Here is a 26,205-nt window from a genome sequence, read left to right as displayed (position 1 = left end):
GGCCCACGTACCGCAAAAAAAAAAAAAAAAAAAAAAAAAAAAAAAAAGAGAAGCCTGCCAGGGAGATCTGGGTTTCCTCAGTGTTGCTGTGGCAGTTAGAGGAATATGAGCAAACGGCCCATCATTGGTCACTTGATTCTCCAGTGTGAGTCTCAAGCAGCAGAAATGTGTACGGTAGGAGGAGGTGAAGAGTTGGGGTGGGGGGCATCTCTGTGGTGACTAGAATCTTCTAGAAGCTGTATACACCTGGGATATATAAAAATGCATGAAGTATTAAGACTGAATGATTCTCATCAGGAAATATGTGAAAAGATTTGCAAATGGCATTTGGCTCAGTTCTTCCCCCTTGTGAAGGAAAAAAAGTGAGCCTGTTTTTGCATCCATGACCAGAGGCCCTCCGTTTTCCCCTTAGAACCTGGTACAGTAGGAAGAGCACTGGACTGGGAGCTTTATCTGCATCATCTTGGACAAGTTATTATATCACTTTTCTGAGCCTCAGGTTCCTTGTTCATCCCAAACATTTGTTAAGTATCTGGTAGGTGCCTAATACTATGCTTGAGTCTGAAGTTACAGAAATGGCTCTTGAAGAGCTCACAACCTAGTGAGAAAGACATACAAACAATTCTAAAATGATGTGGTAAGTGCTTAGAGAAAATTACATGGTGCTGTGGGAAAAGAGGAGGGAGTGAAGGGTTGGCATCAAGAGAAAGTCTTTCAAAAGAGGTGAGGTAATATTTTAGATTAAATCTTGTAAAAGTTAGAGTCCCTCAGGTGGACAAAAAAATGCAATAATATAGTCTGATGATTCAAAGCCTAGATTTTGGAGACAGGTAATTCTGAATTTACACGTAGAATCTTCCACTTACTAGCTCTATGTCCTTAGACTGATTGCTTTTTACTTCCCGAATCTGTTTTCCCAAATGTAAAATGGGAAGATCTGCCTACTTCAGGGTTAATTTGAAGATTAAACTGAAAACCCTATGTAAAGCTTATTATATGGTACCCAGCCATAGAACTTAATTAATGGTAGTGGCTTTTATTATTCTAGAAAGAGGAAACTATTTGCAAGAATGGCTGTGTAAGAGTGTGCCATGTTCTGAACTGCAAGTTGTTCAGCATGGCTTGAAAGGAGGTTATACATGGAGAGAGGATGGAAGTGATCTGGAGAGCTAGGCAGGGACCACATCATGAAGAACTTCATCTGAATAATGAGGGGTCTACCATCAAGATTTTCCTCAAAGAGGTGACAGGTAGAGTGCCATTTGACTTCAGAGAATGAATGACCTGAGACTTCATCTGGGCTTTCAAAGTTGTTCTTAGCATCCAAGGCTCGTATGGGCTAGATGACTTCTCAGCAGAAGGTAGAGAATAACACTCCTTCTCATTATCTTTTATCTACAGGATATGATGGATGATATCTGCCAGGAGCAGTTCCTAGAGCTCTCCTACTTGAATGGAGTACCAGAGCCCTCTCGCGGACGTGGGGTGCCGGTGAGAGGCCGGGGAGCTGCACCTCCTCCTCCACCTGTTCCCAGGTATGAATAATGGAGACAACTAGAAATGGGATGTGAATTTGACTGCTGGTACCACGTCTGTTTTACTGGTGCTCTTATCTCCAGCTTAAAAGGGGTCTCAGGATTTGTATGTTGCATCAGGAGTGGAGTTCTAGGGAGTTTCCTGGTGGTCTAGTGGTTAGGATTTGACGCTTTCACTGCTGTGGTCTGGGTTCAATACTTGGTCGGGAAACTGAGATCGTGCAAGCCGCGTGGCACGGCCACAAAAAAGAGTGGAGTTCTAGATCTTGGTCACTTTGACCATAGTCAGGTACAGCAGTCCTGAAGCTTTAGGACTTCAGGGCTAAAGCTTTTAAAAAAAAGCTTTTTTTTTTTTTGCGGTACACGGGCCTCTCACTGTTGTGGCCTCTCCCGCCGCGGAGCACAGGCTCCGGACGCGCAGGCTCAGCGGCCATGGCTCACGGGCCCAGCCGCCCCGCGGCATGTGGGATCTTCCCGGACCGGGGCACGAACCCGTGTCCCCTGCATCGGCAGGCGGACTCTCAACCACTGCGCCACCAGGGAAGCCTTAAAAAAAGCTTTTTTAACTTTTGGACAGTTTTAGCATTTTTAAATGGTCTTTGACGTTAGAATTTTACCTTTGCTGATTGACCTTTATGGACTGTTCAGACTCTCCAAGGCAGACGCTCCACTAATGAGACATTAACAGGTCCACCATGGGACCTGGGGAGCCTTCCAATATGGGTCCTTTACCCACCTACACATTCCTCTGTGTTGTTTTGTTTTGGCTGCGCTGAGTGGCTTGTGGGGTCTTAGTTCCCTGATCAGGGATTGAACCCTTGCCATGGCAGTGAAATCGCCAAGTCCTAACCACTTGACCACCAGGGAACTCCCCATTCCTCTGTGTTTTGATAATAGTCTATTTAAGGCATTGTAAAATCTCCTATCTAGCTCCAGAATTTGCAAACAAATCTGAACATGAAAGTAGCCTATTTATAAAAATCTCCATTTAAAATAAACTTTCTTTTTTGCAGGGGCCGTGGTGTTGGACCACCTCGGGGGGCTTTAGTGCGTGGTACACCAGTGAGAGGAGCCATCACCAGAGGTGCCACTGTGACTCGAGGAGTGCCACCCCCACCTACTGTGAGGGGTGCTCCAGCACCAAGAGCACGGACAGCAGGCATCCAGAGAATACCTTTGCCTCCACCACCTGCACCAGAAACTTATGAAGAATATGTAAGACATTCGGATAATGCCATTTCCTAATACCTAACAGGTTGCCAAAGGAAGGTGAATGACAGGGCCTTGGCCCTTGCTGTAGGTGGCAGGGACTGCCTGTAAGATTTGGAATCTGCCCTCTTCTCTTGCAGTGAATGTTAAACTATGAGAAGAGTTTTCCATTTTCAAGCATGGTTTACTGTATGTATGTAGATTAAACAGGAAATAAGCTGCCCCTTGATGTTTAGTGTGTTACTAAAGGAACTCACACTACTACTGCTGATAATGCTGAAGTTCAACCTTGTAGCTTATTTCCTGCCCATACTGGAAGGGTTTTATAAATTTGGTTGATTGTTGTTTCTTTTTTTTTTCCTTTAATCCTTTCTTTCTTGACTATTCCACAACAGGTGTTAACATTTTGGAGGGAAGTTCCATGTTCTGTTAATCCAGAAGCCCGCCATACTCCCATGGGATATAATTACCTTACCTACTTTCTGTGATTCTGACTTTCTATTTCATTTTATTTGTCCTAGGGATATGATGATACATATGCAGAACAGAGTTATGAAGGCTACGAAGGCTATTACAGCCAAAGCCAAGGGTAAGTCAGGCAGTAGAAGTGCTGTTTCATGTCCTCGGGATGGATAAGAGGGAGTTGGAGGAACTGAGAGATTTAGGCAGCACAAATCTAAGGAGCAGGGTGGCTCACCTCTCTTGAGGGTGTCTCCTCTGCTTTTGACATCTGTAAGGCACATACTTGGATCTGCAAATTTGGATTAACTGTGAATCTTAAATTATAGTGTAGAATCGGGTTAGCAGATGAAAAATTCCTGAGCTGTGACTACATGGAAACAAAGGGAAGAGGCCTTAAAATTATTTTGATTTATTATTAAAAAATGTCACAGCCACATTAAAGTTGCATAAAAGTTTAAAAGGATACTAGAATCCCACTATTGTAACTCAGGTTCTTTTCTGCTCTTTTTTTAAAAAACATTTTTTGTGTATGTGTATATATGTATCTTAACTGTGATTGAAAAGGTCTCTCATAATTCTACAATGGGGACAGAACAGTTCTTTTCATGTTTCCTTAATCTCTTCCAGTTAGCCCTGTGAATACATGTGTATGTATACACACTGTGGTTAAGATTGAGCTTTTGGATTGAGCTTTTTCACTTTAAATTGTTGCTATTCATTTTTCTTTGCTATAGTTGTCACAGTTTTTAAATGAGTACCTAGTGTGTACATGTTTTGGAAATATTTTGTGGTTTGGAGATGGGGTAAAATGAGCATCTTTTTGTTTTATACCCACAGTAAAATGACTGAAATATGGAAGTATTGGGGAGAAAGGTAATACTGAAACATGGTTGCTATCTAGCTCTAACACTCTGTCTTTGGCTTTCAGGGACTCAGAATATTATGACTATGGACATGGGGAGGTTCAAGATTCTTATGAAGCATATGGTATGTCTTTATTTCTGTGGTGGGACAAAATGTGCAAGTAAGTGCCCTGGAGAATGCTGGTGACCGGATTATTGAGGGTCAGTCATGCATCTAAGGAGAAACCTCTGATAGAAGGCCAACATGTTGATAGATGTGGCAGTAGGAGTCCTGCTCTTAAATTGTGTGGTGTGCGGTAGAAAGAAGGACTTATTGAAATGAGATAGGTGGGCTATTACTCTTGGACGGCTAAGCAGATGTCCTAAACTAGGGCTCAGGTCTAGGTTGGCCTGGTTGGAGCAGCAGGCTTTTCAGCTGATGTTGATTCTTTTTCTACTTTAGGCTGGGAGATGGCTAGGCCTGGGTTATGTTGCTGGGCCTTTGCTGCTGATACCTAGGCCACAGTGGTGGATAATAAGAATTTAATCATATCCAGTTCTTCTGCCCCACCTCATTTTTAAAAACAATTTTGGATCTCATCATAAAGAATCTCAGTGTAGAGGAAATGCTAGCTGAAAGAAACCTAAATGGCAAGAGCAGGTTGGGGGCAAGAACAGTGCCCGTTAGATTAGAAACTGGGGGCTGAAGCCAATTCAGGGCAGTACTGGCACCAAGCTCCTTACTGTCTTGGAGACATCTCAGTTCAGTCCTATAATCCTAAGACAGTTATAGATGCTGGAATGGCAGCAGGACCAAACTGCCTTTCCTGAGGCTTGGTTGAAAACACATTGCTCAAGAGTATCCTCAAGAGCCAGTATGGCCCCATATTAATGGGTCCCAGAGGGAGTACCATGTGGCAGTAGATGCAGAGCAGCCTTTTAAATGTGAGGTGTTTCCAGCATACCCAAGGGAAGTCCAGAGACTTTGGCAAGGGGGTCAGCAGTTGACCGTTTAAGTTACTAGGTGACAGTCTCCCTTACCCCTAACTGAAAAGAGAGAGCCTCTTAGGGTTCCCACAGACAGACTCCTCAACTCCTCAGCACAGTATGTAGTAACCAGTCAGCTGCTTGCCCAGGGAAACAGTTTTTACCACTTCTAGCTAAATGGTACTGTACAGTTGCCATCCGTTAACACTGCACTGCTCTCTGCTCATATGTCACTATTTAGAAGGCTGGTATGATTGCTCCAGGGTATTTCCCTTCATCGGTGAGGCAGCACAATGGGGCCTCTGTATGTGTTTGACTAAATTACATTTCTCTTTTGCTGGAGAAAAGACTGCACTGAAATAGGCAGGCTGCTCCTTGTTCTCCTGGTATGATGTTGCCACCATTAATCTGTTCTGATTTCTGCCTTTATAAGCAGAGTTAGAAAAATAAACTGTCTTGTTGGTACCCAGAAGCCACTTTGGAAAGTGATGGACATAGCTATTTTACTAGAGGTATAAACAGGCTTAGATAGCATAGGGCTTTGTGCAACATCCATAAAGGAGTTTTAGACCTGTATTGATGGAAGCAGATGTTTGTAAATGCAAGCAGCTAGAGAAATAACAGGCCTGGGTAACATCTGGGGGTGAGTGGGAAGAATAAGCTTATAAACACAACTCGTGTTCATAAGAGATCAGCTCTAGTAAGTGATCATCTCTCCTATAGGCTTTTCCCTGTCACAAAGGAAAACCATTTGAGAGGATGTCAGTCATGTTGTCTGGCTTCTCTGGACTATTGGCACAAAAAAGGAGATAATGAATTCTCCTAATGAGTGCTGTTAACACATTTGATTGTACTTCCCACTGCCAGAGTGGTGGACCAGCTCTGCTGGTGGAGGGCTCTTGAAATGTGGCCATTGCTTGCTCTTCCCAGGGAGCCAGAGGACATTTCTCCACGGGGAAATCAGACTTGCTGTTGCATGGCAAGGGAGCTACCTGCTGCTTCCAATCTGAAAGACTTCCAGAAATTGTCACCTTACCTGAGGCTCTGTGCCAAATTGCTTTGCAAACAGGAAAGAGCATTGCAGATCCACTGAGGTCGATTTCCTCATTGTCCCAAGCAAGGTGTTGGGTTTATTCAGGTTTGGGGGCTGGAGTATAGATTATGTTGCCTATGGACAGCTTCTTTCCCGGATATCACTCCAAGTCCTTCCTGAACTGTTTCCTCTGTCTGTCCACTCAAAACTGTCCTACAGTTGGAAAATTGCCTAAGCTGCTCAGGAGGGCCAAGCAGAGTAAAGAAGTAAGGACCACCCAGGAGGTGGCAAGACATTGGAAGCAAAGCAGTGTATTTGGTGATCTTTACCAGGTGATCTACGCCTGCCCATCCGGAAATGCCATTGGCACATGGGTTATAAACTGTTCTTGCTTTTTCCCCACAGGCCAAGATGACTGGAATGGGACCAGGCCGTCGCTGAAGGCCCCTCCAGCTAGGCCAGTGAAGGGAGCATACAGAGAGCACCCATATGGACGTTATTAAAAACAAACATGAGGGGAAAATATCAGTTATGAGCAAAGTTGTTACTGATTTCTTGTATCTCCCAGGATTCCTGTTGCTTTACCCACAACAGACAAGTAATTGTCTAAGTGTTTTTCTTCGTGGTCCCCTTCTTCTCCCCCACCTTACTCCATTCTTAACTCTGCATTCTGGCTTCTGTATGTAGTATTTTAAAATGAGTTAAAATAGATTTAGGAATATCGAATTAATTTTTTAAGTGTGTAGATGCTTTTTTTCTTTGTTGTTTAAATATAAACAGAAATGTACCTTTTCTAATAAAACAGAAGTTGAGTAAAAAAAAAAAACCACAAACCTGTTAGTTTCAAAAGTGACATTGCTTGCTTAAAGGTTCTGAAGTTAAGGCTTGTTAACTTTCTCTTAGTTTTGACTTGAGGCATCCCGTAAAGTTGTAGTTGCAGAATCCCAAACTAGGCTACATTTCAAAATTCAGGGCTGTTTAAGATTTAAAATCACAAACGTTAACGGCAGTAGGTGCCACCATGTAAAAGTGAGCTCAGACGTCTCTAAAAACGTTTCCTTTAAAAGCACATGGCGGTTGAATCTTAAGGTTAAATTTTAATATGAAAGATCCTCATGAATTAAATAGTTGATGCAATTTTTAACGTTAATTGATTTAAAAACAACAACAAAATTAGGTTCGTAAAACTGACTTTTTCATTATGTGGGTTTTGAAATCTAGCCCCAGACATACAGTGTTGAGAGATACTTAGTGGGAAGTAGGTTTCGAAGAGGTTGATTTGGGGAGAGGGGCTGGCCACTTGAATTTGATGCAGAGCTTTTTAGTCACGAACAACCTTTCAGTAATAGTACTAATAATTAACATTTCAGTATTTAAAAAGGCAAAGTATTTTGTCCATCTGAGATTCTGCACTCCATGAAAAGCTCACTTGGACACTGGGGCCAAAAGCTGATGATTTTCTTAAGTTGACGGTTGTCAATATTGAACTGTTACCAAGGTAGTTAGTCAAGTATGTCTCAACACTAGCATGATATAAAAAGGGACACTGCAGCTGAATGAAAAAGGAATCAAAATCCACTTTGTACATAAGTTAAAGTCCTAATTGGATTTGTACCGTCCTCCCATTTTGTTCTTGGAAGATTAAATGCTACATGTGTAAGTCTGCCTAAATAGGTAGCTTAAACTTATGTCAAAATGTCTGCAGCAGTTTGTCAATAAAGTTTAGTCCTTTTTTAATCAAAGTAAATGTGATGAATTGTCATTTTTTTTGGGTGGACAATAAAATAGTTTTCTCTTTCAAATAAACTTAAATTAACTCTAAAGTTAATGGGCTTGTTAAAAGTTGGAGACATTCTTAAAAGTGGTGGTGGGGGATTTTATTTTAAGTTTACCAAAAAAAAGTTTATGAGTTGTTAAGTTTTAGTTTAAAAATAACCAAAGCTTTTTCACCCCCTGGAAGTTGTTGAAAGCAGTTTTATCCAATCCTTATCACAAGCTCTAATTTTTGGAGAGAAAAATCCAACTAAGTTGAAACTTGGATTGGTTTCCATACATAGGCCTCAGTACTTAAAGTTCCAGCCATCCTAGTTTGCACCTTCTGTAGAGCCCATAGGTGGCCCTAAGAGTGACACCAAATAATCTCTGTGAGCTTGGAAAGGGATAGCACTTGCCTTTAGACAATGACAATTCAAACCCTGGGTGCCCTTAAGGGTTTCCCTTCCAATCCCAGAAATGCTGTTAATAAATCAACTGGGCTGGGGCAGGATTTGGCATGATAGCCTGGCTCTGAACCTCCCTCCTGAGAGACCAAGAGAGGAAATGATGGAATTGGTTGACCCTGTTTCCACTCCTCTACATTAATTCTCAGGGTTCTCATATGCCTTCCCTAAGGGAGCCACCTAAACTGCTCGGGGGTGAAAAATCCTCTTGTATGAAGTGCCAAGCTGCCTGCAGCAGTGCATGATGGACATTTTTTTTTCTTTTTAAAACACACCAACAAAAAAATGTATTTGTAGATTGTGATAAAGTGTAAATAACTGAATTTTCAACCATGGTTTGAAGTCAGCTTTCAGGGCATTATGTCTTGTTTTGATGAAAAGAGATCACTCTATACCCCCCTTTTTAAAGGAAAATTATCGCAAGAGAATCAGGATGTGTAAAGCTAACATGCATCGCAAAAAACCAAAGGTAACCTAAATGTCTGATTTTAATAGCACATATTTCTCTTTTACATAAACTGTGACAGCAACTTGCATAAACAATTCTTTAGCTGTTAATTTTAATGTTAAAACTTTGCAAAACTTGTTTAATAAAAATAGCTGTAAAAAGAAAAACCATATGCTGCCGCATAAATTAGCCATAACTCTTAATAATCCTGCCCATCACAAGTGAACTGTAATGTAACCTGGGCACAAAGTCTGACATCTTAAATGACACATTGTAAAATTTCAATGACAGTAGTTTAGATCTGCTGCTCCCCAAAGTAAAGCTTTCTGCTCAGCTATTTTAAAATGTACAAGGATGTGAGCCCCTATAGGTCCCCGTATTGATATTCACAATGAAATGTTAGTTAAAATTTCTTTAAAGTTGCATGTTTCTCTCCTGTAATGTGTAAACTGCATGCAGGATCTCTATCTTTTATTTTGTATGTCTTTAGAACTTCCTCTTTAAAAGACTTATCTCTTACTTCTCCATTTTCAGGTGATTGAAAACTCCTGAGGCATTTCTTGGAGTAGAATGGGTAGTGAAGACCCATGTCAGGTATGTTAAGGTGGCTTTCTATTAAGGATATTGGACTTTTATCCTAACTAAAACAGTTTTGCCAGGTGGTAGCCTGGGAGGTAAACAATGGGCAAATCTTGCTTGTATGTACTTTGTACCATATTTACAACATGACCATGCTTTTACTTTGGTTTACAGTCCATATTGAATTTACTTGTATTGACCAGACTGTCAGCTTACATCTTTTGACTCCCACTGTATTTTGTCAATAACCTGATAAGGTGGTGTTTCATTTGGAGTTCATTGGTTATAAGCAACAAAGTTGACTGGCTCATGTAAATGAAAGGGAATTTATTGGAAGGATATTAGGGGTCCACAGAGTTAATGTGAATGCTAGAAAATCTGGCTTGGGAACCAGAGTGGCTACAGCGAACTGGGACAGGAGTGGTAGACCACAGGAGTGGTTCTAAAGCTGGGATTAGCTCCTTGGACACTATTGCTGGAATAAGTACACTCTTAGCCATGTTTGGTTTCAAGGTTCAAGTTCTAGGGAGGCAAAGTGTCAGACTGGATTAGCTTGAGTCACATGCCCATACTTTACCAGTACGCAGTAAGAAAAAACTAATTCCTCAAAAGGAAGTCAGGGTGTTATTAGGAAAGAGAAATAGATACTGAGCAACCAAATGACAGTTATTCAGTAATAACTATTTTACAGAAGTAACTGAGACTTAAGGAGGGTAAGTGACTTCCCAGGGTCACGTAATTAGTGTGGGTAGTAATCAAGCTCAAGTTTATGTGTTGCCAGAACCTAACATCTTACCTCTCATACTATACCACTTTTAATCTAAGGAAGGGGTATTTCTCACACAGAAGAGACCCCTGGTTAGAGACATTGTGGTGTAGTAGAAAGGACATGGAACCTGAGAAACCTGGAGTTGAATCTATGAGCTATCTTTTGTTTGGTGACCTAAAACACATCACTTATTTCCACATCTGAGAAGGAAAACAGTGATAATGTACACTTTACAGTGGTTGGCAAACTGAAGAAGTTCAAATATATATAAGGCCAACCAATTCCGTGCCCTATACATAGTAAATATTAGTGTTCTTTCCCTAAAAAAGTTTAACTCCCTGGTTGGGTAGTTAGGGGCTCTGACAACTGAGTGAGCCTTCCTATTGATTTTTCCTCTGCCCCTGAGTAAGTTGTTAGGGTTATGAGGGCACTGAGGAGAAAGGACCCAACTAGGTAGGCCAAAGATATTGTGTCCTTTGACAGTGAAATTTGCCTTCTTGGAGGTCATTTCTTCCAAACCCACCTCTCGGCCAGGAGCCTCTGCGATACGGAGGCTTTAAGGAGGGCCATGTGTACTGAGCATGGTTCTGTGCATCCAGAAGTCCTAAGTTTGTTACTGGTCATGTGAATGGTTAGGAAATTTTAGGGGAAAGTCCCTGAATGCAGAGAATTTAGTCTCAACTCTTCCTAAGGGAGTCTTAAGAGCAGAATTTGGGGGAAATGTCTTTCTTCATTTGGCCTGTAATTTGTGCTTGGAAAGGCAGGTTCCATTGTTGGCAGACCGAGGCCTGCCAGTGGTCTGCCTATTCTGGGTGTGCAGTTTCGGTCCCAGTGTTTGCTATCACTACCTGTGAACTTTATTACATCTATAAGTTTTAGAGCCAGGGAAGACTGGGGACCTGTCCTGGCTCTGCCTCATCATAGCCCTTGTCTTTGTTTTAACAACCAAAAAAAAACCCTTACCCCTGTCTCATTTCTTTTTTTTTTCTTTTTTCTTTTTTTTTTTTAAGCATAAGCATAATGAACTTTTTTTTTTTTTTCCGCTGTGTCACATGACTTGCAGGATCCTAGTTCCCTGACCAGGGATTGAACCTGGGCCACGGCTGTGAAAGCACCAAGTCCCAACCACTGGACCACCAGGGAATTCCCTGTGTCTTATTTCTTTTTTTGATTTGAATTTTATTTTCGTTATTATTATTTTTTTATATAGCAGGTCTGTGTCTCATTTCTTTATCATTAAATGGAGTTGATAATAATAGCTAACATGTATCACTGTGTGCATCATAATATCCTAAGCAGTTAATAAAAACTATCTCATTTGGTCCTCTCTACCTTTTTCTTTTTTAATTGCAATAAAATTCACATAACATAAAATTTACCATTTTAATCATTTTAAAATGCACAGTTCAGTGGTTATTAGAATATTCACAGCTGTATGAGCATTATCACTATTTAATTCCAGAAAATTTCCATTACCCCAAAAGAATCTCATACGTGTTAGTAGTCACTCCCAATTCCCCTCTCTCCCACTAAGCTACTTTCTGTTTCTATGGATTTCCCTATTCTGGACATTTCATATAAATGGAATCATATTATATGTGCCTTTTGTGATTGGCCTCTTTGACTTAGCGTAATGTTTTCAAGGTTCATGCATGTTATAGTACATATCAGTACTTCATATAGTGATAGGAAACAATATTACTTCCCAAAGCAGCCCATTTCATTTAAGACAGCTCCAAGTTTGAGAAGTTTTCCCTCATTTTGAATGAGCCACTCTAGTAGCTTATACTGATTCTATTTTGGACTTCTGAAGGGATTCCTGTCATGTATTTGAAGATCTTTTTTTTTTTTTTTTTTTTTTTTTTTTTAAATTTATTATTTTTGGCTGCATTGGGTCTTTGTTGCTGCGTGCGGGCTTTCTCTAGTCGCGGCCAGAGGGGGCTACTCTTTGTTGCGGTGCGCGGGCTTCTCACTGTGGTGGCTTCTCTTGTTGTGGAGCACAGGCTCTAGGTGCTCGGGCTTCAGTAGTTGTGGCACAAGGGCTCAGTAGTTGTGGCTCGCGAGCTGTGCAGGCTCAGTAGTTGTGGCGCACAGGCTTAGTTGCTCCACAGCATGTGGGATCTTCCCAGACCAGGGCTCAAACCCCCCGTGTCCCCTGCATTGGCAGGCAGATTCTTAACCACTGCGCCACCAGGGAAGTCCCTGAAGATCATTTTCACTGATGTTTCTTTCCCAGCTCTAAAAGTTATTTGTTAGACTTGCTAGATCTGATTTTCAAGAAAAACTAGAAATTTGGATTTTATATACTGCCAGTTTAATGTTTGCTTAAATTTGTGTCAGTCCCTGTCAAACATATGCTGCAAGCCAAATTCTGCCCATCACCTGCCAGTTGCAGCTTCTGGTTAGCTTCTATTAATACAGATTAAAAGGCATATTAGGATTATTGAGATATAATTCGTATACCAAACTATTCATTCATTTAAAGTATACAATTCGGTGGTTTTCAGCGTATACAAGAGTTGTACAGTCATCAACACAATCAATTTTAGAACGTCTTTCTCACCCCCAAAAAAAGAAGTCCCGTGCCCATTAAGCCATTTCCCCACAATCAGCTTATCCTTTCTAGCTCTAAGCAACCATTAATCTACGTTCTGTCTCTATCAGCTTGTCTCTTCTGGACACTTCATAAAGTGGAATTATACAACATATAATCTTTTATGACTGGCTTCTTTCACTTAGCATAACGTTTTCAAGCCTCATCCATGTTGTAGCATGTTGTCAGTACTTCCTTTTATTGTCAAATACTATTTCATTATATGCATATACCACATTTTATTTATCCATTTACCACTTTTTGGCTAATATGAATAATGCTCCTATGAACATTCATGTACAGGTTTTTGTGTGGACATATGTTTTCAATTTCTTGGATGTATACCTAGGAGAGGAATTGCTAGGTCATATGGTAACTCTTTGTTTAACTTTTTGAGGAACTGCCCATCTGTTTTACACAGAGACTACACCACTCCTACCAGCAATGTATGAGGTTTCTAATTTCTCCACATCCTTACCAACACTTGCTATTTTCTTTTTGTTTGTTACAGCTATCCTGCTGGGTGTGAATTGGTATCTCATTGTGGTTTTGATTTGCATTTCCCTAATGAATAATGTCGTTGAGCATCTTTTCATGTACTTATTCACCATTTTGTTTATCTTCTTTAGAGAAATGTTTATTTAAATCTGTCAATTTTTAAATTGGACGATTTGTCTTTTTATTATTGAATTGTAAGTTCGTTATATAGTTGGATGATGGACCCTTATCATATATGAGATTTGCAAGTATTTTCTCCTATTCTGTGAGTTCTTTTTTTATTTTCTTTGAAACACAGATGTTTTTCATTTTGGTGAAGTCCAATTTATCTGTTATTTTCTTTCATTGCTTGTGCTTTTGATGTCATAGGTAAGAAGCCATTGTCTCATTCATGGTCCTGAAATTTTATACCTTTTTCCTTCCAAGAGTTTTATAGTTTTAATTCTTACATTTAGGTCTGTGATCCATTTTGCGTTAATTTTTGTATATGGAGTGAGATGGAGGGTTCATACTCGTTTGCATGTGGATATCCAGTTGTCTCGGCACCATTTATTGAAAAGACTGTTCTTTCCCCATTGAATGATCTTGGCATCCTGGTTGGAAATCAATTGACCATAGAGGTATAGATCTATTCCCCTTTGAAGTAGGTATTACTTAAAGTGATTAATATAATTTTTGGCATATAGTAGCTACTCAATAATAAATAATAGCTGATTGGATTATTTTGGCATCATTAAGAGCTAGCAAGTGGTGGGGCTAGGATTTGATCCCAGGTATGGGTGACCTCAAATCATGTCTGTAATACTGCAGGCTGCTAAAGTGGAAATGAGGCTGTTCTAGCTGCTATGCCTGGCCATATGTAGTTCTCCAGAGGCTCAAAGGCTGAGGCCCCACATGCCCTTCCCCCACCATCAGCCTCCCTTGCTCCTCCCCCCATCTCCCTCCAGGGTTTCCAGGGTACTCTTATAGATGACACTTGCTGCTAAGGGAACTCGCTCACCCTTCCTTACCTAGGGTTATGATAGTATTCAGATAGCCTTAGGGTTTGTCCACTCTTGCTTTCTCTCCCACCACTTCCCACCTCCTGTCCCAGGCTAAGAATGTAGGTGAAGATGCATCAGCAACTGCTAGGGCTTTCTGGCCACCAGGGATGAAGCAGACTCAGACTGTGTTTTGTTTCAGGAACAGCAGCCTGAGAGTTAGGACACATAAGGCTTCTTGCCTACACATGTGCAGAGTGCTCCTGAACCAAGTGAACTAGGGGGATAAAGGTAGTGATGCTGGATATTTTGCTCAGATATTTGAAGCTTAAATAATCCCTCCCTGGCCTCAAACCTCTGAGGCTGTATGTCGCCCAAAGATCATTTGAGTTAGAATGCATAAGCCAGCACGTGGGCTCCCTTTTTCTTGATATGTTCTCGTGCTTAGTGTGAGCCTATACAGGCTGCTGTTAGCTGGCAGGGTTACTATTAAGTAGTCATTTTAATTTTCCCTCATTTTATTACTTTTCTGTCTATTCCCATTAATTGGTCTTGACCCCATTTTTTTAAAAGGAGAAAGTGATGTAGAGAAAGTAGGCAGCTTTGCCTGGCTAAGGGAGAAGAAAATTTAATTTGAATGTCTACTGTGTCTCTGTTTTCGTAAATGAGGCAGCTGTTACTAGGAGAGATGAAGTAATTTACCACAGTTGCATTGCAAGTTGTGGAGGAGGTCCACATCAGCATTTTTGTATACCAAAGCCCATTCTTTATGCTGAAAGCATGCTGCTTCTATAAGATGAACACCATATTTCATTGACACTGAGGCCATGTATTATAAGATGCATCATTAAATACTGCAAAGAAATAAAAAATACTGCCAGTTAAACTGACACAGTGGTTTGTTTTCATATAAGTGTAAGATGCGTCCTGATTTCAGAAATGTTAAAATCTGAAAAAAGGTTACTTAGCTACTATTGCATTTTTGTCACTTCTAACATTTATTCTTTACTGTGTACCATGCACTGTCTTCTCCACCTGTAAATTAGCTATTATTATCCCACTTTTACACAGTTTAACACACATTTTTACATAGTGTAACTAGCTTTGGAACCTTAGATGGGTTATCCCCTCCAAGTCTCAGTTTCATGATCTATAAAATGGGAGGATAATATCATTTATTTTATAACATTGTGAAGATTGGGTGGATTAATGCATGTAAAACATTCAACGTGACATGTAATAAGCACCCAGTACATGTTAGCTATAAACAGAGGCTAGGAGAGTAAGTTACTGCCGATTTTGAAAAGTTAAATTTTAGTCAAGGGATTTGGACACTATTCTAAAGTTTAGGGAGCTGTTTTAAGGCCTTAAGTAGGGGAGTGACTTGAACACACTCGTGTTTGCCCTTGTGCTGGCAAGTTGGGGAAGTAAGGGAAGCAGAAGGGAATCATCTTCCATAAAGTGCACCACTCCTTTGTGGGAGAGCAAAGGAAGTGTTCTCCCCTCCCCATGCCTGACTTCTGCTCCCTCTTACCTAAAAGCCTTTTGGTTCTTACCTTTTTCAGAAAGAATAACCTTCTCTCCTAGATATTTGAGCTCTTACCGTTTTCAGAAAGAATAACCTTCTCTCCTCTCAGATATTTGGGCTCTTTGAGGGTGGGATGTTAGGCCTTCACCATATGTTGAGGGCATCATCCTGTATCCTATCCCTTTCACCCACCCTGTGAATTAGAGACCAAAACTCTGAGTCTCCACTGATGGAAACTTAACTCTTAAGGAATTATTAAGCAAGGCTTTGCTTCACCACTTTTAAGTCTTGAATGAATGAAGTCTCTGCCTCCACTTTAAGCCCTTAAGTCTGTGCTAACTCTCTGGGGAGTATCATATTGCAGCATCCCATGTAATTCTCACAACTCTGAAGTGAGGATTATCCTGGGAAACTGACATGCACAGGTTAGGATGACCACAGGGTCCAAGAACTAGAGTTCAGGCCCTAGTCTTTCTGATACTACTTAGCTGCCTCCTGGTCTTTCCTCTGTACCTACAGTGGCCACCAGAAGATCAGCTTACACTTAAAGTAGTTCCCGGCTTTGATATACAGGATGCGTGGGACCCCTAGCTTGGTTTCCATATTCCTGAAGTTAAAAGAAGTGGATCCTTCTTTGCCCTCCCTTTTTCTCTCTCTCTGGACCCTCATGTACCTCTTGCTCTCTGGATTAATTGTCATTGCATGTTTAAAGCTAGCAAGCATCTGATGAATATTTAATAGCCTTGAGCAGACAGGCTGCATACAGTTGTCTGAGACAGCAGGTGCTGGGGGGAAGGGGAGGAAGCACAGTGCACTGCCTAACTGCGCATTCTTTTGTTCCCTGGCCTAAGCCCTTGGGAGCAAAGCCCTATGGTGGGCCCTGCACCCTAGTCCTATTGTGGCCTGATAGCTCCCCTGGGCTCCCAATGAGGCTGCATTCAAGCAGTAGACCAAACCCTTTTGTTTGAGGTAATGAGCAGATATGTTCACTGACCTCTAAAAATCAATTTTCTTACCCCCAGGCTGGAGGTCTTCTGCTCAATAGCCTGTTATGGCTCTGGGGCTGAGGATGTGTTCTCTTCCAGAGAACACTAGCTCTCTCTTCTAAAAGGAGGGAGCCTTGTATCTGAAAGGGATTTGAATTTCATAACCGTGCTGCTGGAGGTTAGCTTCTTGACATTCCTTGACTACAAATCCAGCAGCTTCTCAGCAGTTAGGTGTACTTCTCCCTCCTAGCCCAAGCTGTGCTGGTTGTCTTTGGCTGCATCTCAGGCAGCAGTGGGCAGGTAGGAGTTCTCAGACAGGTACACAAGCTGTCACAGTGCTTCCCCCCACTAGACCAGGGAACTTTTTGCTTCAAGGAGGCCTTGTCATTTCCAGGTCAGATTGGGAGAGGTTGTGGGGACTCCTGAAGAAAGACAGCGCGTTTGACATGTTTCCAAGCAGAGTGTGAGGTGCAGCCAGGCTGTCAGCCCAGATTAATCACCAAAGTAGAACACATTGCTGGAAAATTGGGGACTGTTTACATTCTTAATACTGCATTAAGATGCCTGAATTAGCTATTCCCTTGTCAACCTTGGGAGCCTACCTTGGCCCACCTCAGGATAGCCAGTCTCTTCCCCAGGCACATAAGGAATTTGAGATGGAAGAGTTTGGATTTAGATACAGAGCTAATTTTTCTCTGCTTTCCTCTGGCTCCTGCAGCCTTCGTGCTTCCTACTTACGGCCCAGCTTTAGGTATAAAATGGGGCGCTCCCCATCTCTCAGGCTCTCCAGGGTTGGAATGTAGGAAACAAGCTCTGCATCTGCCTTTGAGAAATAGAAATACCTTGTGCTCTGATATGATTCTTCATAAGCTTCTCTCCAGAGATCAGTATCAATGACCCCTTTCATTCCTTTTTTAAAAAATACATTCACTATTATAAATTGGAAGACCTACTATGTGCTAGGCAATGGAGAGTCAGTGGCAAGTGAACAAGGTAAAATTGGTCCCTGACCTCATGGAGCTTATAGTGTATTTGGGGACACAGACACTAAATGTATTAATCTCATAAATAGCATAAATCATCTCAGTTGTGATCTATGCTGTGAAAGAAAGGAACGGGTGCTATGAGGGTATACAACAGGAGCTAACCTAGTTCTGGGGTTTTCCTTGAAGAAATGATGTTTAACCTGACATCTAAAGGCAGAGTTAACTAAGCAGAGAGTTTGGGAGATGGTTTGGGGAAAGGGCATGAAAACACATTCTAGGCAGAGTGTAGGACTGAGGCAGGTTCAAGGTGAGGTGGAAATCTGGGCCTTATGCTATGGTCATCACTGAAGACCACTGAATTTCAGTAGTGAGGGGTGACACGATTAGATTTCTGCTTTTTAAACTTCACTTGCTTCTGAGTGGAGAACGGGTTATGGGGACCTATGAGGAAAGACATGAGAAAGACCTATACTGGAGAAATGAATGGATTCAAGAACTTCCGAGATAGAATGATTGATTAGATGTGGGAGAATAGGGACGTACCAATGAGGGCCGCCAAGTTACCGGCTTGAAAAACTGGGGCATTTCTTTTTTTAAGATGAAGAGCACAGCTACAGGCTTTGGCATAAGATTAGGGCTCTGACCTGTGCCCCAGGCTTAGGATGTGTCTCTCCTGTGGATAACGCTGAGAATTGGGGGCTAGGAAGAACCCCTCATAAGGCCAGCAGAGGTGGACCCCTGAGCCTAGGATTGAGGTACTAATAATAGCTACGAGAAGATTCCTGTTCCCCATTCCCTTTCTTCCAAAAGATTTAAAGCTCTTTGTTAATCGTTATCTTTTTCACATCTCTGAGAGAGCAGAGATTATTTTCCCCTTTATATAGCTGGAGGCCCCAAAGCTTGTATAGTTAAAGGCCCCAAAGGTCTAGTTGATTCTGCCCCGGATCACTCAGCTCAGGCATGGCGAAGGATGGGAGGTGTGATGTGTGAGTCTCCATTTTCATTGCCTGACTGATAGCAAAAAGAGAGCTCATAGGCTGTGGACTTCTGTTTTCTACCCGTGTACCTAAAAGCCTTGTCCTGAATGCAGCAACGGGGGTTGTGCTGTGGGGTGGGGAGGTAGTGAGGGAGGCAGACCAGCCAAATGGGAGGCTGGGAAGCCCCCGATACGGCAACTTCACGCTTCTTATTTTTCTGCCTATGTCTTTGCAGCATCAGAGGACTCCCGGAAACCAGGAGAGCCGCCTGCTGTGTCAAGGCTGGCCTGAGGGCATTTGCTGAGCACAGAGAGACCCAGGAGAGGAGATCAACAGTCTTTTCCCACCCACCTCTTGATCTGTCTGATTTACCCACAGAAAGCCACCCAGAATCCCCAAAGAGTCCCTAGGCCCAGAATGGAGTCCTTAGGGCTACAGGGGGCTGTGATGCTAACAGTTAAACCTGCTCAGGACTTTAAAGAATCGAAGGGGACTAACAGTATCCTCAGCATGGCCTCCTAGATGTGAATAAACTGGCAACTCTTACTGTGTCATTCCCAGTTTGCCTGCTTCCCCTTAGTCTCCAGCAGCACTGGCTGGAACACCCTACCACCACCTCCTGTTTCCCACCCTGCCACACATGCGCTGTGGATGCCAGCCTTGAACATATCTGCAGAGGGCTCCCAGAGAGTGGCTGGTCACCAACACTGTAACAGGCTGAGGAAAGTCAAGTGAGAAGGTTCGGGTACTTTAGGCAAGTTATTTAATCTCGGAGCCTGTTTTTCTCTTCATTGTTGATTACTAACGTCCAAAAATCTCCTGAAGGATAGGGTAGGGCTTTTCCCACTTCACCTCTGGACTATATCCCTTCCCCAGCAAACATCTGGCACTGAGGAGCTCTGTAAAGGTTCAGTCAAGTGATGAATAGTCCCACTTCAGTAGCTTTTATCAGCTTTGGGAGAGAGCCAAAGGAGGTCCCCTGTCTAACTCCCACTCTCTATCCAGCTATATTGGGCTAGCCATTTATCCTAACATTTTCTCTTAAAGGATTGGAAAGTCAGCCTTTCCTAGAATTCTGGTTTCCTGTGGCCAATGCCATAGGCTGGTTTTACACTGAGCACCTGGAGAGGTTAGGGACCTTTCTAATACTACACTCTTCCTTCAATGCCTCCTGGTTATTTATCCTAACAAGGGAACCAGGGGAAGGGCTGAGTTTGGAGAGACCTAACCAGACTGTGCCTGAGGCATTCTAAAGAGCTTTGGATTCTGTTCTTAGCAGTAAAGGGCCCTTGACATCAGGTGATTTACTTTGGGCAAGTTGTTTAACCTCTAAGCCTATTTTTATCTTCATTATTGATTAAAATATATAATAGCTAATAATTTATTGAATGCTTAGTTGTACCAGGCACTATGTCAAGCATTTATATGTACTATTTGACTTAATCCTCCAATCCACTATACTTATTTTACAGATGAGGAAACAGAGGCTCAAAGAGGATAACTAACTTGTCTAAGGTTAAAGAAAGGTGCTATCAGACTCCATAGCCCCTGCTTTTGACCTGTTTGTACCTCTTAACAGCCACAAGTACTTTGAAAGAGTAAAGCGTTGTGTTTGAGAGATTTGTTTAGGGTGACACACTATCCAGGTTTTACATGACTGAGAAGATTCCTGGGATATTGAACTTCAGTCCTAAAACCAGGAAAGTCCCAGGCAAACTGAGATGAGTTTGTCAGTCTGTTTGCACTGAGACTCAGTCCAGAGTTGGCCACTGAGGCTTCATTTTCCCTGACTTCTTAGTCACCTGCGCCTCATCTTGTGGCCAGTTTCTTTAGCATTTGAGGACCTGCTTCAGTCCAGCAGGCAGGAGAGGAATTTAGGGCAGGGGGCAGTTAGGGAATCAGATGGCGTCCTGGTCATGGAAAAATGGAGGTGCAGAACCTGGGTCACTATTTGAGAAGCCAGCGCTAGATTCTAGGCAGCCTTACCTTCAACCCCCAGATGCCGGATACCTACTTGGGAGCCATGGAATTACAGGAAAGTCCACAAGGGCCAAAGCCAAACATCTAGATTCAAATCCTAGCTCCTCACTTATGTGTAGTTTTCTGGGCCTGTTTACTCTGTAAAAGTAGGATAATCATCCCAATCCACTGAATGGGATCTGAGAAGCAACTGAAATGTGTGTGAAGTACTTCACACAGAGTCTATGCATAATACTGCTCAACACTTAGGTTTCCTTCCTCTTTTCCGGCTTGTGTTTCTTACCCAGCCCTGTCACCTGTCAAGTCTGTCACATACTCCCTCCTCCCATTACCACTTGCAGCCCTAGGGATTTTCCTTTGAGAGCCCTGACCTAGTGGGCCTGGCCCACCCACCCAGCTGCCCTGCACGTCAGTCACCTCGCCTGCAAGCAGAGAAGGGATGACATCAGCTTTCCCCCCTCCCCCATACAAAGCCTCCGGACTGTTTTGAGCCATAAATATTTTAGCTGGGCCTTTCTCTGGCTGTTGCCAGGGTGATGGACTCTCAGGGGACTGGGGTGGGAGTGTGGAGGTGGGGCTCGGCAGCCTGGGGCCTAGAAGCAGAGCTGGCCGTTGAGGGGCGGGTTTGAAGTCTGGCCAAGAGCCAGCGCTTGCTGCAGCAATTCTGAAGGCTGTTGCTCTGTCTGCCTGCCTTCCCTTTCCTGGGCCCCTCAGAGACGTTCTTACTGCTTTCCAGGCCCAGCTCTGCCCTTGAGTGCCACTTGATCTTGGGTTAATTGCTAAATATCTCTGGGCCTTGATTTTAATATCTGTAACAGAAAAGTCCCTGTTTAAATCACTGTTAAGTGGGGAAGGTAAGGTAAAGGAGGTTTTGTAAAAATCCGATGAAACAGTTTGGTTGGTTAGTCATGATTGGAGAAGCTAGGCCTCACAGCCCTTTCTGATAGACTGCATGCTGGGGTCCCAGGGCAATGTGGATGCCACTCTAAAGGCTGATAGATATGGCACTGCCTCCCATTCTCCCCGCCCCCCATTCCTCATGCTGTAGCCCCAGCTCCTTTTCTGAAGTTCCCAGGCCTGGCTAGACGACCTGGCCTGGCCCAGGGTGTTCTAAGGAGTTTGGCCCTTATGAGTAGAGTTGATGAAAGCCTTTTTTGATTAAGATACAGAAACTCAGGCCCCCAAACTGGATCTGGCCCTCACTCTCTTCTACCCCCCAATCCTAGAGCTCTTCAATCTGAATAGCTGCTAAACTCTAGCTTGCAGCAGCATGCCCACTCCTCTCCTTGGGATGGGTCTAAGAAACAAAAGAGGGCCAGAGAGGGGGCGCTTGGATCCATTCCCTACCCCTACCATCGAGAAGCTCCGGATTGGGTCCAGAATTCCACATCCCCTGCCTAGCCCTGCCCGCCAGTTTTCCTGTGGCTGGGAGCTCTGCTTCCTTTGTGTCGAGCTCCCTCTGGTGGCATAGTTGTGCATTGCATAAAATAATACCTCAAGCGAGACTAAATTGCAGGCCGCCCTGAGAGACGGGATTGTTTATACCAAGAAGAATCCTCGACCCCAACTCCTGATGACAGCCATTCCATTTCCTATATAGGATAACTCTGCCATATGTTTGCTTCTCTAGGTCATTAATCCTCACACAATTCAATGACATGAGAATTACCCTAATTTTACAGATGAAACAGGATTAGAGAGGTGAAATCAAATCCAAACTCTTCACTGTATGTAGCCTGTAGTGTTCAAGATCCTCAAATGATAGGAACTTAACCTGTTTTTCCAGCCCCATATTCCATTCTCCCAAGCCAAAATGACTTACTCTTCTGGAACATAGCTTGCCTCTGGACCTTTGCTCATGCTGTTTTCTCTATCTTCATTGCCCCCACCCCCACCCAGTACATTACATACCAAAATCCATACATTTTTGAAAAACTAAGGAAATGCAGCATTTTCTCAAGCTTGCATGTATTATCTTTGTAATAACCAAACATTATAAGACATGGATGAGAACAAATGTCTGGATGAGAACAGGTGGGTGAGTGTCCCTGAGATGTGGAAGGTTGGATGGGGAGACTAACATGTACATGGAAGTGAGAATTGCCCAGGAAATTAAAAGAACATGAAGACATCTGGATTCTCTGGTAGGTTCTTGTAGTGAAAATTCGATGTAAGTATTCTTGCTGGCAAAAGAGCAAATCTCTGGGAAGCTGAGGCAGAGATTCAGGTGACATTTCTTCAAAAGTCACTGATCTTAAATTCACATTAGTTTTCTTGTTACTTCATAATATATCCATGTTTTAATAACAATAACAGGTGATACTTAAATAGCACTTCCCAGGCACCAGGTATGTTCTAAGTACTTTACACAGGCTAACTTAATCTTCACCATAATCTCATAAGATAGGTACTAATACTACCCTCACTGTTTTTTTTTTCAGTTGAGGTATAGTTGGTTTACAATATTAGTTTCAGGTGTACAGCATAGTGGTTCGAAATTTTTATAGACTATACTCCATTTAAAGTTATTATAACTTTATATTGGCTATATTCCCCATTCTGTACAATATATCCTTGTAGCTTATTTTATACATAGTAGTTTGTACCTCTTCATCCCCTACCCTTATCTTGCCACTCTCCTCTTCCCTCTCCCTACTGGTAACCACTAGCTTGTTCTCTACACCTGTGAGTTACACTATCCTCACTTTACACTGAGGAGACTGAGGCATAGAGAGGTTAAGTAATTTCCTAAGGTCGTGCACCTAGTAAGTGGTAAAGCCGGGATTTGATTCCATATAAGTCTGGCTCAGAGAAGGTGCTCTGGATAACTACACTTTAATATTGAAAATATTGCCGTACATTGCCATGGATAAAACTGACACTCCAGGAAGCAGTATTGTGTTTTATCCTGTGGTTTCAGGACCCCTGCTATGTACCACCAGAGGTCTGCATAATCCAGGGTGAAAACTGATCAGACTTGCCAGCCTTGGCCCCAGAATAACAGGACCAAGGAAGAGATCCCAATTCCGGATATTCAATGACACATGACTGGCGTAGAGCCAGTGGCATTTCCTCAAAAACTCAAGACTCCTGGGAGAGCCAATAGAGAGCAAGTTAATCAGGAAATGAAGACATACAGGAGGGAAGTGAGGGCTTTGAGGTCACAAAACAGCTGAGATGTGTGGCCACAGATCTGGAGGACAAGAACCTAACCAACATCCTGCCATCTTACGATTATTTTCCCAGGGAGCCTGTAGGCGGCAGATGTAAAAGGATTAAGGCCCTAGACGTTTCTGGTAGATACTGAGAAGTGTATATTTTTCTACATTCTTGCAGTAGCAGTTGTCAGACACTAAACACAAACTGGCTTTTTGTTAACAGAAAAGTCCATAAAGGCTTCAGGTATAACTGGATCAAATGATGCCATCAAGACAGTGTCTCCTGACTTCTTGACTTTTCTGTGTTTTTTTCATTGTCAGCTAGTTCCCCCCAAAAGGTGGCAAAATAACCACCAAGAACTTCAAGTTTATATTTTATTTCCTTAGCCATCCCAGAGGGGGGAATATTTATTTCCCAATAGTTCTAGCAAAGATCCTAGGATTGCATCTCATTTGGCCTAATCTGGGTCACTAACACACCTTTACCCTCACCCCAACCAGTCAGTGTAGCCTGACGTGGCAGGGATGGAATGCTTTGATTTGTCAGGCCAGGGTTATCTGCATATGCTGAAACTGCAGAGTAAGGCAGCCGCATTAAACCACATGGCCTGAGAGAGTGGGAGGAAGGGTAGATTCCCAAGGGAAAATTGGTATTCTTACCAGAAGAAAGAGGAATGGATGCTGGGCAGGTAAAATCAGTAGTCAACCTGTAGAAGGTGGGCAGGAGCCACAGGTCATGGGTTACATGCATAGTGGTCCATTTGGCCTTACCCTCTTACCCTGGGTTGTACGAATGCCCTCAAATCAATTCAGCAAACGTCTCCTGAGTATTTGCCATGTACGAGGTCCAGTACCTTCCATATAATAGATGCACAGCTAGACAGTCCCCTGCCACCAGCCCCAGTAAGGCAATTACCAGACTCAAGCTACTGCTTTCTCCCTGAGGAGTATAACAGGCAAACTCCTATTCGTCTCTCAGAAACTAGCTCTGATGTCCTCTCCCATGAAGCCTTCTCTTGACTTCCTCCCCAGTCAGGGTTAGTCATCTTCCGTCTACCTCTGAACTTGGTACATACTGCTATTGTTATCACACTGTCATAATTTATTGATTCTCCTCTCTGTCTCCCACTGATGAGTGGCATCTCTGTATCCCCAGTGCCCAAGATATAATAGATGCTCAGAAATGTTTACTGACCTGAGTTAAAATGAGTTCCCAGGAATGGCCCAGCCTCAGTCTTCTATGGAATATTCCTGAAAGCCTTTAGCTTCCCTTCCCAACTGGCCTTTTCAAGAGTCAGTTTGCCACTACCTCAATTCAACTGAACTAATCCTAGCTGAATGCCTATCTCGTGCCAGGTGGTGTTAGGCTTTGGGGATTCAGTAATTAACAAGATACACTTCAAATTCAGTACTCCAAAGAGGTCAGAACTAGCTCTTCTAACCAGACTTTCCTTGGCTGGAAAAGAAAAAGCAGGCTTTGTGACCTGCTTTGTGACCCAGTCATTCTCCCTCCGTGGGCCTCTTTTTTCCCCAGAAAGGGAGGCCTGACTTGGTATAAAATCTATAATAGATGTATATGTGTTAAATTAAACTCCATGTTTCCATTTGCCTAGGCTAAAAACCTTGGAGTAATCCTGATCTTCTCTTTCTTCCACACACCTATCCAAATTTGTCAACAAATCTTGTTGACTTTACCTTCAAATCCAGACTCCAACCATGTCTCATCACCTCACCCAGTCTGGTACAAAACCATCAGTATCTCTTGCTAAGATCACTGCCATAGCGTCCTGGTCTCCCTGATTCCACCCTTGTGCCACTACAGTCTATTCTCACAGGGCAGCTGGAGTGATTCTTTAAAAATGGAAGTTCAGGTGGCTTCCCTGGTGGTGCAGTGGTTAAGAATCCGCCTACCAATGCGGGAGACACTGGTTCGAGTCCTGGACTAGGAAGTTCCCACATGCCACGGAGCAACGAAGCCTGTGCTCCACAACTACTAAGCCCGTGCGCCTAGAGCCTGTGCTCCACGACAAGAGAAGCCAACGCAATGAGAAGCCCGCACACGGCAATGAAGACCCAATGCAGCCAATAATTAATTAATTATTTTTTAAAATGGATGTACAAACCCTCCACTAGCTCCCACCTCATTCAGAGTAAAAGCCACAGGTCCATTCCTTCTCATGTCTAACTCTCATGTCTATTCCATTCCAAGCCACACTGGCCTCCTTGCTGTTTCTTAAACACACCAGGCATGCTTGTACCTGAGGGCCCTTCCAATGACTTTTCCCCTCTGCCTGGACTGCCCCCTTTCTCCACATATCTGCATGACTGACTCACTCATTTCCTTCAAGTGTTTGTTCAAAAGTCACCTTCTCAATGAAGCCTACTGACTACCCTGTTTAAAATTGCAACCTCCCATCCCCCTTTCCTGTTTTCCTC

At 42.8% G+C, this 26,205-nt stretch overlaps 1 protein-coding gene across 2 annotated transcripts in view; it reads left to right on the top strand.

The window, feature by feature from the left end:
- KHDRBS1 (KH RNA binding domain containing, signal transduction associated 1) overlaps nucleotides 1–19,277 on the top strand; it is a 36,745-nt gene extending 17,468 nt beyond the window's left edge. Inside the window, exons 5-11 of one of the 2 annotated variants that reach the window (XR_003678884.2) lie at nucleotides 1,402–1,535; nucleotides 2,549–2,750; nucleotides 3,266–3,333; nucleotides 4,135–4,193; nucleotides 6,474–6,666; nucleotides 9,270–9,329; nucleotides 18,867–19,277. Coding sequence is in view for 1 of the 2 variants with exons in the window: in XM_024125219.3 (XP_023980987.1) it covers nucleotides 1,402–1,535; nucleotides 2,549–2,750; nucleotides 3,266–3,333; nucleotides 4,135–4,193; nucleotides 6,474–6,571 (561 nt within the window). In the remaining variant the exon portion in view is untranslated. Of the gene's footprint in view, nucleotides 1–1,401; nucleotides 1,536–2,548; nucleotides 2,751–3,265; nucleotides 3,334–4,134; nucleotides 4,194–6,473; nucleotides 7,816–9,269; nucleotides 9,330–18,866 lie in introns of those variants that run through there. The other variant, XM_024125219.3, reaches the window with a different exon arrangement.
- The last annotated feature ends 6,928 nt before the right edge of the window (nucleotides 19,278–26,205 follow it).

This window comes from Physeter macrocephalus, chromosome 3, assembly GCF_002837175.3.
Source record: "Physeter macrocephalus isolate SW-GA chromosome 3, ASM283717v5, whole genome shotgun sequence".
In the NCBI taxonomy this organism is placed as follows: Eukaryota; Metazoa; Chordata; class Mammalia; order Artiodactyla; family Physeteridae; genus Physeter; species Physeter macrocephalus.
This window is presented reverse-complemented; position numbering and strand designations above follow the sequence as displayed.